The sequence below is a fragment of the Lutjanus erythropterus genome, chromosome 12, assembly GCF_056507025.1.
Source record: "Lutjanus erythropterus isolate fLutEry1 chromosome 12, fLutEry1.hap2, whole genome shotgun sequence".
NCBI classification, from domain to species: Eukaryota; Metazoa; Chordata; class Actinopteri; order Lutjaniformes; family Lutjanidae; genus Lutjanus; species Lutjanus erythropterus.
The window spans coordinates 31705074-31719095 of NC_139328.1; the positions used below are offsets into that span (position 1 = coordinate 31705074).

General features: G+C 38.2%; 1 protein-coding gene across 9 annotated transcripts in view; it reads right to left on the reverse strand.

Moving 5' to 3' along the window:
* The window catches only part of ctnnd2b (catenin (cadherin-associated protein), delta 2b), a 192556-nt gene that overhangs the window by 11772 nt on the left and 166762 nt on the right, over window positions 1–14022 (reverse strand). For all 9 annotated transcript variants that reach the window (XM_084732042.1, XM_084732043.1, XM_084732034.1 and 6 more), the window contains 3 exons: window positions 7340–7513; window positions 5343–5493; window positions 1118–1367 (listed from right to left, as the gene is read on the reverse strand). In XM_084732042.1, coding sequence (XP_084588168.1) covers window positions 1118–1367; window positions 5343–5493; window positions 7340–7513 — 575 coding nt within the window. The remainder of the gene's footprint in view (window positions 1–1117; window positions 1368–5342; window positions 5494–7339; window positions 7514–14022) is intronic.

Consider the following 14022-nt stretch of genomic DNA (forward strand, 5'->3'; position numbering starts at 1 on the left):
CGTTTATCTATTGATGTATAACCTTCTGTATCATTCAGTCAAAACAACTATAATGATTCACACTTTGAATAATTACAGAAATTTGTTTCAGCATTTAATTATTCACAGAGCAGTGGAGGAGCTTTTGGATGTAAAAGTAAGACCTAGATTTGTCATCTGCTATTCTGACCTACAAAGAAAAAATGCAGGAACTACTGTACATATTTGCTCAAAAATGAGTTAAAACCTTAAACTGACTTTTTGATGCATGATTATATAAAACATATGCAACAGAATATCATTTATCATCATATATATACATACATATAGACAACAGACATGCTGTATATAGGCAATATTAGCTTCTAGTGTCCAGTGCTGTTGCATTGTCTATCAAAGCATATGAACTGTTAAACACATAATATATAAATTATTTTGCTAAACTATGACAAAAGACAGAGTTTATTGACATTATGAAATGGTGTGGGATTATGGTAGTTGTTATTTTCACTATTAAACAAACACAACTACCGAGTAAAATCTATCTGAGGTGATTTATGCAGAAACTATGTTCATGAACAAGGTAACATTAATGTTTTATTCATGTTACATTTAGTTTGCTAACTTCCTTCCTCACGTATCAAATGTTTTTCTGGAAGTTATAGCCACTGGCAGCTAGTAGGAAACACACTGTTACCTTGAATAAATCATGTAGACAACTCAACAAATTATATAACATGTCACAAGTTTTGAGACATTTTAATATTGAAATGTTACATATGATGGCTTTTGGCTATGGACTGTAAATAATGAAAATAAAGATTATTTTTTCAAGAAAAAAAATGGGGTAAAATGGACCAATCTTTTTGTAGTTTAGTATCTTAACATTTTGGATTATGTAGGTTATATAGCAATGATTTTTGTTTGTTTGCTACTGCTCTCTAACTTTGTAAAACAGAACTGATAACTGCTGTATATAAACATACAGAAGACAGATAAGGGACAATGTTTAAAATATAGTTTCTTATGCTGTTGCAGTGTCTATCAAAATACAACCTCATGTTTTCATCCCTCTGTACTCCTCCTCGTCTGTCTTCCCACCCCCTTCCACCTGTCAACATCCTCCCATTCGGCTTACTTGTCTCCTTTGCTGCGGGCGATGCCGATGAGCTTCTCAATGCCGCCGGCGTCCCTCAGGGCCTTGGTGTTCTCCATGTTCTTGGTGATGACCTCATGCAGAGCGCAGCAGATAGCCGTGATGGTGTCGTCCGACATGGTCTTCCCTACCAGGCTGCTGGTGTTGCCGCCTCCTCCTCCCCCAGTGGTGCTGTTGTTGTTGTTGCTGCCTCCGGGCAAGCGGTGCACCAGGTCCCTCATGGCGTATTTACCTGTGGGCACGGGGGGTTAAGAGTGACAGGGTGGGTGGGAGAGGGGTTGAAATGAGGAGACAAGGTGGAAAAAAGAATAAAAGAAAGACAGCTGGAGTGTTTGTAATTCTAACTTTGTATAATTTAACTGTTGTAACTTTTTTGTATGTGTTAAATTTTTGGGCTGAACGTTTAATCTGACAGCGATACCAACAAAGCAGGCTGAATTATCCTGAAAATTTCAGATAATTTACAACACAGACAGGCCAAGGAAAAGACGTTTGTAGTATCTATTGTTCACTAACTTTATCTAAATTATATCTATTTTTTTCTTCTACTAACTGAACCCATTTGCAGAGACAGTTGGCGAAGTACGATGCTGAACTTCACTTATAATACAAGATAACTTTATAAGACACGTTTTACTTCACATTTGTTCTTTTTTCTGCTTTGAAAGCAAAATATAGTGACAGTGTGAACAACCGCAGGCTACTGCAAAATGACTCTCAGGAGAGATAATACCTACAGATGCATGTCAGTTCTCTTCTCAAAACTTACAGATTGATCCTACTAGCTAGTTGATTTGATCTATATAACAATATATAAATAAAGGATTGCCTGCTTGCCTGTGGTGAGTAAAATGCTGTGTTGACCTAGTAAATCTAGCAACTCACTTGCCCGACCAGACAATTGGTAAAAAAAAAAATTTATTTATTAAAATTTTGATTATTGAGTAATATTTCATGCAAAAAATGGCAGAAAATTTTGTTTTCAGCCTCTTAAGTATGGAGATTTCCCACTTTTCTCCATTTATTATCATATTGCCTCTAACCCCCTAATCATTTTGTACAGTTCTAAAGTCGACTGTGGTCTCTGCTCTGTTCCTTTTCTCACCTTAAAAACCTTTGAAAGCTTAACCTCAAAGCTTTGACTGAGTAAATGCAGCCTGGCTGGGTGGCTGTCAGACCATGATGCTGACTTGGCCACGTAATCTAACACCGACTGACTACATTTCCCATGACACCCCGGTGCTGCTGTCAGGCAATCTTGTCCACTCTGCCCTTTGCCCCACATTCTGATTGGGTCATCACCCCGGGGTGGAGGGGGCACGTCACGGCTCACTGACAGTTCACATCCACACTATATACGTTCTACTCCCAGTGCATGACATATATATGTACAGGCTACTCCTGATTCTTCTGGTTAATATGTAAGAACATGCTTGTAATAGCCTACTAAATAAATTAAAAATACTTAAAGGGACAGTTCACCCCAAAATCAAAAATACTTGTTTTTCCTCTTACCTGTAGCGCTATTTGTCCATCTAGATTGTTTTGGTGTGATGACAGTTTTGGAGATATCGGCTTTAGAAAGGAGAGCTAATTATTGTTTAAAGTGATACAGATATTTGATACCATTTTTATATTTATATTAACATTATATCTACATTTTATGCATTTATATTAATTAGATGCCACAAGCATGTAGTATAGTCATACTTTCAAATGCCATCAAATACATGGTGCTTAACTTCATCACACCACAGACTGTATGGGTTGTAGCTGCTGGAGTAGTAGGCCAATCACACGTCAGATTAAATCACAGAAAGCTTGCAGTGATTTGCAACAAGCAAAACCATGCAAAGAGTCATTTATTGGTTAAGTTTGATACCGCTTGATACCTTAAAGATATTGAGTACCGATATCCAACCCTTCCCTTGAATGTTATGGCACAAGATGGCACTCAGCTTGTGGAGCTTAAAAATACTTTTGAAAAACTCAACAGTGATGTCTCTTTCCAGAAATCATGAGCTGGTTACTAAAGGTAATCCACAGACCTCGTTGTGAGCAGTTTCATGTTGGAACTATTTTCTTCCAAGCTGAACCTTCCAACCATATAATTGCACAGAAGGAAGTGTGCATCTACTCATGGATGAGAGGCTCGTGCTAGAGACAGCATGGGATGTAAACACTAATGGCATCTTCCTCAGCTGAGCTGTGACGTCAGCACCCCTGAGCTAGCTAGTAATACATTATTTGGGTGTAACCGTGTGATGATTTCTGGAAAGGGACATTGCTGTTGAGTTTGTTTTAAATGTATTTGTTTTTGCCTCAATGAGCACCACAAGCCGAGTGCCACCTAGTAATTTGAGAGAAGGCAGACATCTCTACTGCTGATATCTCCAAAACTCGATGAAACTAATACCAAAACTATTTCAATTTTACTGAAGGTGAGAGGAAAAATATGTATTTTTGATTTAGAAGTGAACTTTCCTTTTAACACATGAAAAACATAACATGCTGTAGCATACTGAATCAAAACTTTCTCTAACAAACTGGCTCATTTCAACTTTCTAAATGAAATTTTCAATAAAAAACACAATTTCCTCCAGATAATCAAAGTACTACACACATATAAACTGGCTTATTACAGTAACTTATCAAGCATGACGAAGCATGTAAACAACTTGATTCAACTACTGCCATATACTTGCAATATTCTCTTTATTATAAACATACAAACAGTGAAAATGAAGCTCTCAATCAAGTTTGTAACATTGCAGTAATAAACAACAGTTGGCTCACAGCAGACCTGTCTGTGCAGACAGTATTGATATCTGCTGCTGAAAGCTCTGAGGACGCGGTTACACAGTCTGGTGTGTCTCTAACTCAATTTCATCATGTTAACACAACACGAGTGAGGGCAGGACAGTATGTCAAAGCAAAATATACATGAATGCCCCGTGGCAGCGGGATTTAAGATTGATATTACAACCTACGTACACTCATGAATGGTTGCAGTCACATACAGCACACACACATACACACACAGACAGCTCAGCTCAGAGCCTCAAGCGTCAGACAGTAAAGTGGAAGGAGGCATGAGGTTGTTGCTATGGGGACCAGCAGAAAAGCAGAGTTTATTAGAGACATCACTCGATCTCTAAAGGAAAATCAAGCATCACACTATCACTCAGAGCAACAACAACTATCTGCTACTAAGAAAGAAACTATGTGAATATCTGCAATTACACCGACAAATATGATAGAGACATTTCTCTTATTTTTATTGGAGAAATCCACAAACCCACTGCTAGTCAGCCATCCCTAACAGCAATAACCCTCTACACCAAAATAGCATTTTAACAGCTCCTTTTCAAATAATTACTGCTAAACATTTCTACTTAAACAAGTATCATATTCACCATTAAAGCAAGTGACTAATTCTGCAAGTGGGTCAAGATAACTGCACTTGTTTTCAGTGCCATTATCTCCAATTAAGGCAGAATTAAGCACATGAAAAATACACTCAAATTAAACTCTTGAATTAAGTTGGTGTGCTTTGGAAATTGTGCATTAACCCATTAGCAGACTGTTTTTGTGTCAACTTTTGTGTGTGTTGGTGGGGGGAGGCTATTTTCGGGGACACATTTCAGACTAAAGACCAGTTAATTTGGAACGTGGGGGCCAGTTAACTGGGACGTGTCCCCAGTTGGAAAAATGTTGATTTTTGGCTTCAGTGTTTAATTTTAGGTTAAGGTTACGGTAAAGGTTAAGTTTAGGGAAGTATTGATTATGGATGGGGTTAGATCTCCAGGAAATTAATGTAATGATGTGATTCTCATGGGTACGTCACATCTGCAGCCTCCACCCTCCACGGGGCTTCATGTCCCACCAGGAGCATTTCAGAAGTGGAACATTTTGCCTGCCTGATTGTGTTGACTTGGTCAGATTTTGTTGATTTGGTCTATGTGGTTAAATATTTTCTTTTCTGTCTGTTCTTACACCATATGAAGTCTTTTAATTTGAAAATTGACCAAAATCTCTATTCCATCCATGTGTCTGACTTCCTGCCCAGCTCAGTCTGCTCTGTGCAGGTGTCCAGCAGAAATAGACTTGGCACGCATTCTTTGTGGCGAGCCACCCCCCAAAAATGACATAAGTAACCATGTGTGTGTTTTGTTTGTATCTTTGTTTGCTTGAATGAGACACTCACCAATGAGCTCCTTGTTCCTGATGTCCAGAGCCATGTTCCTCAGCGCAGTGGCCACGGCACAAACCACCCGGTCGTTGTCTATCCTTAGCAGCTCCACCAGGATAGGGAGGCCCTTCTCTTTACGCACCGCAGCACGAATATACACTGACCACTGGGCGGGGCAGAAGTTGGAGGTGGACAGAGAGTTGTTTTTTTTAATCTCTTATGACATATTATCATAGCTGACGACCACTGCACTTTGAGACGTGTAAGGATTCATTTTCAAACAAGACTAAAGATTCTAAAACCATGCTAGGAGCTGTGCTAACATTAGCATGCTAACATGCTGACAGTGCTAACATGTGATGGTAACCCCAGAAATAGCTGTATCTCTTAAGGAAACTTAAGAGGGCAACATTTCCGTGCTAAGTTCTTGTTAACTTTTACAGAGGAGCTATAGAGAGCACCCTGACTGCACACATCACAAACAGGTGTGGTCACAGTCTGTTAACTCTGCTGCCGTCTGGCAAGAGAAACATTCGCTGCTGTATCATCAGACCACAGAGCAGCATCTTCCCACGGGCTGGAGGCTTCTTTAAATTCATCCTCAGCACTCCAACATGCAAAATAATGTGCTTTATTTTTTTCAGTTACTTATTTATTGAATTAATCTACTTTAATAACTTTTGTATATAACATTGTTTTTTGGGCAAAAGGGTACTACAACTTAATCTTGTCATACAAACCTGTGTTGTATCATGATAAATAAATCTAATTTGTACCCTGTAAGATGGTATAATGTTTATCATGTTCACTGTCTTATTAATTAGCTCAAGCACAAAGCACATCTCAGGCTTATGGGAATGTCATTAGTCTTGCAGGTATTTGGTCATAAACCAAAGAAAAAAATCACAAAGTGATCAAAATTCATACTAAGGAGAACATGGGTGTCTGAACCATATTTCATGGCATGCGGTCCAAGTTTTTAAAACATTTTACTTAAAACCAAAAAATGCTAAAATTCATGGGACCACCAAGATCAGTAGCATACATCGTCTGAACGTGTGTCCCAAGTTTTGTGTCAATGCATCAAGTAGATGTTGGTATTCCACTGGATTAGTGAGAACTTTGACCTTCTGGTGGCACTAAAGAACCAAATCAGTAGGATTCATCCTCTGAGGAACATGTCTGTTCAAAATTTCATGACATTCAGCCAGTAGTTTAAGATTTTTCAGTCTAGACCAAAGTGGTTAACACTGCCATGCCTAAAAGTATTTCAGATATTTTTGGATACTGAAATTTGACAGATATTGAACCTGAAAGTGAATTCTTGACCTTTGAAAAAGCAGTTTCTGATGTTTCTGAAGTTTTCAGGAACATCGTGTTGCCATTCCCCTTAAACTTGAGTTGTTCAGTTGGAGGTGGTTTAGCTGTTGCGTATAGTTTATGGTTTAGTTTTTGTGTAAGCTACAGATGAGAACCCACGTGATGAGGCTGAAAGCTCTGGAAACACAAAGTGTGATATCTCTTTGTCAAACTGATGATACTGTATTCACTAGTACTTTCTAAATCATATCAAATTTGACCAAAACTGTTCCCATGCTGTCTGTTTAAATAAAAATGCTCTCTATCAAGTTAAATGACAGACAATTAAAATCAGTGAGGCTGGAAAATGACAAACATTCTAAATGTAAAGCAGTCGTCCCATAGTTAATGTCATCATCTGTAACATATTGATGAAAATAAGATGCCGTTTAGATGCCATTACATAAAAGTGTTGATTTCAGAGAGATGTGCACCAAATGATTCACTCACGCATGAGGAAATTTTAAAGGCTCAGTAAAAGTGAGATTTTCTATCCCACAGCACAAAATGGCCAGAATATCGGGAGCTGTTAGGGTTGTTATTTTCCGTGTGCTGAGATTTCTCACTTTCAGAACCCACTGGAATTTCAACACACTTGTGCAGATGCCCTTTGGTATCACAGGGATACAGGCACAGCAGCACTGAGTCCTTACCTTCCAGCTGCCAGCAGCTAGGTTCTGCAGAGCCCCAGCTGCTCCCTCCAGGGTGTCTGGATTGGAGCACTCAGACAGCAGTGTGAGGTAGGGCTTGACGATGGTGGGGTGCCATAACATCTGGATGCCTTTCGGGGGCTCTGCCAAGTCTGGAAATGGGCCGACGCCATCCCACTGCGGAGGATGAGACATAATTCAGAATAGAAAAGCATTTTGAATTCCGTGTGAGGCGAGGTTTGACAGTGGTAGGGTGCCAGCGTGGTCCCCTCAGGCGAGAACAGGGAGAGGAGGGAGAGAAATTTACTATTCATAAGCAGTGTATAAATAAGGTGGCATTCATCTATTTGTGCATTCTGTTTTTCTATCTCCTCTGTAATTGAAATCTGACATTTCCTCCTGCATTGATGATGCATTTTGAAAAATACACACAGACCGTGCATCAATAATAACTGTGAAAGCATGGGTATGTGAATGCAGGAGATTGGTAAGTGACTCTGCAATATAATTCAAACAGATTAGTAGTACTGACATTTGACTAACATGTGCATGATGAGTAGGTGTGTTATGAAAAAATAAAATTAATCTGCACCAAAAACTAATCATTAGTTGCTGCACTGGGCTGGATACTGTACTTATTGGTAATGAATCCCTTTGATTTTTAGAAATAGAGAGCTTGGCGCATTTAAATGCAAATAAATCACCTACTGTTCATCCAGGACTGAGAGTAGGGATGGTCAATAACAAAAATAATGAATATAATATTCTCTACTGACATTTAAAAGAATCTCAGGATATAGAATATAGAATATCAGGTTATACGATCATAACATGTTGTCATTTTGCTATGATTTCTTTGTTGTAAATTAATGATTCTGATTAAGCTGAAAGTTATTGAAGTTTTTCGTTTTACACTTATTACAAATGTGGTCTCATGTAATGCAGAACGGGAGAACACTGATTATTGATTACCCCCGTTTTGTTTTACTCATGATTCAGCATACATTTCCATATTGTGTTACAGCCTACATATACAAAAATACTGTTTTTATGTATTCGTCCAACACACTTTTTATTCCTCATCCTAATAGACTTTTCTAAAAGTAGTAGTAGTATAAAAGTGATAAAACATTAATCTAACCTCTGGCTTGCTGGTTCAAATGTGCAAGCTCAGCAGCTGAACAGTGTTATGCTAGAATGTAATAACAGTCTGATTGCCTTTTCTTTAACAAGCTTTTAATACAAGGAGAAACTAACTCCAGCCTCCAATACAAAAACAATGCTGCTTCTTTTTTTCCTGTCTTCTGCATAGTACATTAACTAGATGTTGATTTTTTTTTTTTTTTTGCATTAGAAATACAGCTTTAGTTTCAGTCTTATCACATGAATGTTAGTACATATTCATCAAGTACAAATTTGAGACAACTTAACAGAGTTCTTGCCATGTTGCCATCATGGCAAAATGTGGTCCTGGAGGGACTTCTGCAGCAAGTAATACCACAGAAGTGAATTTGAGTACTTTACCAAGTGTTTATATGTCTGTCTGTGGACAGATTTTGTTGTGTTAGTTGAGATCAAAATTAAGTTGAAGATGGGTGAGGTCTGCGCAAGGCCACCAGAGTTGTGGGGTATAAATCATAGTCAGAGTGCTACAGCAGCAGGCAACAGGAAATTACAAGGCCCTATATATATTACATTTACACTCATCATGACACATTATTTGCTATGAAACAGGAAGTTGTTTTAATTTGAGTGTGCAGCTGCGCTGGTAACATTTTCACCTTACTGTACAAGTCTATGTGTCATGAAACTTTAGAGGCTTGTGTCTAGAATGGGACCCTTTCATTGCGCAGGTTACACAAACAAATAATGTTTTTATAACGTGACAATGCTGTGGTTGAGATCTGGTTATATTAAGGACAAATGGTTTGGATCAAAATCATTCTTGCAAGATCTTTTTGATCTTTTGTGGTGACAACACTACTTTAAAGTTCGAATATGAGCGTGGCCCAACCCATGAATGCTGAGTTCTCATGTAATAATGTAGAAATGATTACTGAGTACTCATGGGTTTGAATGTCGGCCTGTTGACAGCATCATGGCTGATGGCAAGACAGTCTGTGGTTCTTTATCAGATAATGATTTGTATGTGTTCTGTATATATTGATAAAACTGCCAGTCTGCTTCCTACTTCCATCTGTGATGATGTAATCTCACATGACATCTGGTAAAGATCTGTAATATTGCCAACACACCCCACTGAAAAACAATCTTTTCCTTCCTTTGCTTCCCTGTTTGTCTTTGACCTTATTATTCTACTACTCCTTTCCCTCGTTCCTCTCTCATCCTTTTGTATTCTCTAGCCTCCCTCCTTTGCCCCAGCTTCCCTTACTCCTCCTTTATATCTCATCTCCACCAACATATCCTTTCCTCCTCTCCTCTCCTCATTCTTTCCTCTAATTACCCCATAGTTGATAGAGTTTTGCCCTCTTCAACAAGCTCCCCAATCGCTACTTCATGGTAATCACCCACAGCTGCACTGGAGTGGAGACAGACAGATAGAGGGGAGAGAAAGGGGGGGTTACGTATTATCATTATGGAGAGGTTATGATTTTTCCCTTTACAATCTGATCCCAGAGTTAGTTTTAAGATCCCTCATCTTCCTGGTTCTGCTTGGATACGCAAAAAGTTCATCGGGGGTTCGCTTGACAAATGGAAGTTAAAGGCCTGGCTCATCACTACCATTTTTTAAAATCTCATTTCTCTGTCGTTTCTAGGAATGAAAGGGGGGAAAAAGCACACAGGGCTAATGAGCAATTCACCCACTCTGATCAACCGGAAGTGTTGGGTTTTCAATCCCCACAGCTTCACTAGAAGTTGTAAAAGACGTCTTCCACTCAACCAGAATGTGATGCTGATTGCTTATTAGCATGACAAGAGGTTAGAGCCTACTCCAAGGCAGCCGTTTGGTTTCTGCCAATTCTGCAGCTACAAGAGCGCTAATTTTTTAACTAAACGGATGAAACTCTGCCTGTTGGCAACAGATGGACAGACCCTGGAAATCCAGAGAGAAATACTAAATCGGCTTGGTATTTTTGATTCTGAGCTGAGGTAGTCAGCATACAGAAAGTCAAACACGGCTTAATCTGTAGGTACAGCTATAATCTCCTGATCCTGTTGTGTGAAAACCTTGTAGCATGTGTATATGATATTGCATGGGACAAAAAAGCATTAAATTAAGAAGACACATATTTGTATCACATCAAAGCTGTATCTTATTCTGGAGATGTAACCTATAAACAGATATCTACATATGAATGCAGAATATGTAGACTAGGGACGAGTTTTTGTTATTGGAATTGTTCTGGTTTCTCATTTGTAGCCTGAGTGGGCCTAGAATTTCATCATTGTAGAGGCAAGACCACTTGGCTTTTGGTGTTTTACATTTTTTGATGACACAAAGGCAAATTAAAGCAATTGTTTTAAGTCCATGGAAATGATGAATTTAATTTAAGGGTTAAGAATGATTTCTTGAATTCAAATATTTTCTTAGTTTGTTAAGTACAAGGACAACAGAAGTCAGTCAGAGGTCAGTCTATATAATGACATCATACAAAATAGTATGCAATATATTGTATAATGAGTTAATATCTCAAAATAATTTAAAAAAAAATCTAAAAATGATGAGAAAGTTTTTTTTCGTTACATTGGCAGTAATAGGGAGGGTTGTGACCATTAATGGAAATGGTTGATTTTTTCTATTTATGTTAAAATTATGAGTGTATATTTTGGTATTTACATTAGGTTTAATACAAATTTGTTTATTGTTTGCAGTGTTTATTGTAAGTTTTTATGTTATGGATACTCAGAGTTCAGATCAGGTACCAACCCACTTTTTTCTATTTGTGTCCAGGAGATGTGGGAGGTTTTTCAGTAAATGTTGGGAACTGAAGCCATGGTTGAGACACAGTCTTTCGACCACTATTCTTGCACTTTCATTTTGTATTGATGGATTTTTTTTGTTTAGTTGCTTTATGCAATGTTTGGAACATTTTTGAGTGCATTAAGCAAACAAATCTCATTTTTGAAATGATGAGATGCTCTGGAATATGAGGTGGAGCAAACCACCTATTCAGTGGCCGGGGATTTTAATGTTGAAAATGATGATGATTTAACATTTTATTAGCTCTTTTTTAAAAATGTATCTGCATTCATATGCGGATATCTGTTTAAAGATATAAGGTCGCTGCTGACTGACAAACTTGCTAATCAGACCATACATAATGAAGCAGAAGAGGGAGTCTTGGCCCGGACATTTGTTGTCCATTCATTACCCGGATAACAACTGAGTACACTAGAAGCCCCAAAACACTGGCTGTTTCCTTCAGAGGTGAAATCTTCATCAGACAACAGCCGATGTGTTCCAAGAAAGGTGGAGACGTGATCTTAAATAGGCCTAATGCAGGTGGTAGGTGAATATCAGGGGTTGACGTGGAAAACAACTCTGGCTCAAACATCATGAATATCAAAGAACGCTGCAGTGCATTCATAAATATTCATTTAAGACTGGAGATAGCGTGAACCAAGGATGAACTGAGCAAATGTTCCTGAACTACAAACAGCAGAGAGCTACAAAATGAGGTAGTGAATCTTCCACTTGGAAACAAAACAACAGTGATACTTGCTCTGACACAAGACAGATAAGGAAATGATAGAAATGAAAACATATAAGGGTAGTGTCTTAGAAAATACGCAGTTAAGTCTCCATAATAAAGGATTAAGATGATGACTTTCTATCTGCACTACTGTTTATATAACTTATTGGACATCTGGCAGGGAATACCAACTAATAAAGTCACAGCATTAAACAAATGAAGGCAAACCCCTCATGCATTATGTACTTAGTGTGTAAATATACATTTTTATGTGGTTATTAAAGTTCTATAAGATGTTATACTGTTGTAAAATAAGAGGGAAAGTAAAAGAGGGAGAGATAAAGGAGCACAGAGAGACAAAGACTGCAAGATAAGTCATCGACTAAAGCACAAATTAAAAACGTCACCTTGATGAAATTTTTCGCTTCATATTATCTCCAATAACTGATTAACATAGTTAAACTCCTGACACAGAAAACACTCGACACTCACCCATGTAACTAGTTAACACTGAGCTAACAATGCACATGAGCAACAGTTCATCATGTTCCACAGAGAGAACGTCCATTTGCCACCTCTGCATCCAGCTGCCATGTCCCTGCCTGTTGATGTCTCCTCTGATAAAGTAGCGTTCACACACTCAAAGTTGCAGGCTTTCTCATCTCTCGTTAGGCATCCAGCCAGTAATTTGCATTCTCAGCTATGATTGGGCAGTTATTTTCTGCTGTTGGCCACTTCACTGGTCTACAGTGAGGGGTTTCAATTCCTGAGAGATCTGTTTCCATGCATCATTTTCTTGCATCTGAGTCCCACTTTTATGATGAATTTATATCATGAGAACTGATGCCTGACGTGAACTAAACTGATGTCAACTAGCATGTGTTTTTTCAGTTTCTGAATCTATATGTGTGACTGGGGTTTGGGCGCATTCAGACTGAACACATAGAAAGTTTTCTGCTTTTCTTGGGAGCTGATCACTGGAGTATTTTTACAGTTCAAATCTCTTGACCTCAAGTATTGAGTTCACAGAGAGGACAGATGCTAAGTGTAGCTAGCTAGCATTATAAGACAACTCTGTGTACCTTTGTGTGTGTACTCAGAGACTTTTCTTTTCTTTGGGATTTGGTTTTTATAGCTAGTCTATAGAAACTGAAGTCTAGCCACCAAAATTTATAGGAAAAGGTTCAGAGCAATAGATGCAGGACATATGATGCCTATCTTAGTTGATGAAATATTAAAGCTTTTTTTATTTGGTGCATAAGCTACACATTTTTACAGTTGAAGAATATACAAATCCATTCAGGCCTACTACAATGACAAATTAAAAAGTTAACCATTATTAATGGTTAACATATCATTTTTTTCATCAATGCAACAGGACGCCCCTGGAGAGGGGTGTCCTGTTGCATTGATGAAAAGGACGCCCCTGGAGAGGAGCAAAAGAGAGAGGAGAGGTGAGAGGAAAACAGCCTGTAGAGCCAGAATATTTTCACATCTAACACTGCGAATTAAGGAATTATTCCCACCAAACTAGGGTAACTGGTTGGGATGCAATGGGTCGGACAAGAATTTTGAAATGCCGTTTCAGATGGGTTTTTGTCTCTTGGGCTTGTGTTTATTATTTACATGATAATGCATGACTGCAAGACATGGGCTACTTCAGGAGGTAAACATTAATTTAGACTAGCTAAGGACAGAGGATGTCAAACAATCAACTCCACATGAACCACAATGGTTGGTTTAGGTCAGAAACACCTGCTTAGCCCAGTGGGCCACTTTTGCAAAATGTCATTAATAAAACCATTATTTATGACATAAACTGAACAAACATTAAAAGGCCCATAACTCATCTTTCAAATGAACTGACCTATTAACTGAATTTATTAACTTAATTAATCTGATGTATGGATTGACAGATAAATTGGATATTTCACTGCATTAAATAACTGCAGCTGCATTTTAGTTGTTAAAACTCTGGTGACATTTAAAAGAGTTTATACAACATTAAACAGTTGGAACCTCTTCCATCAT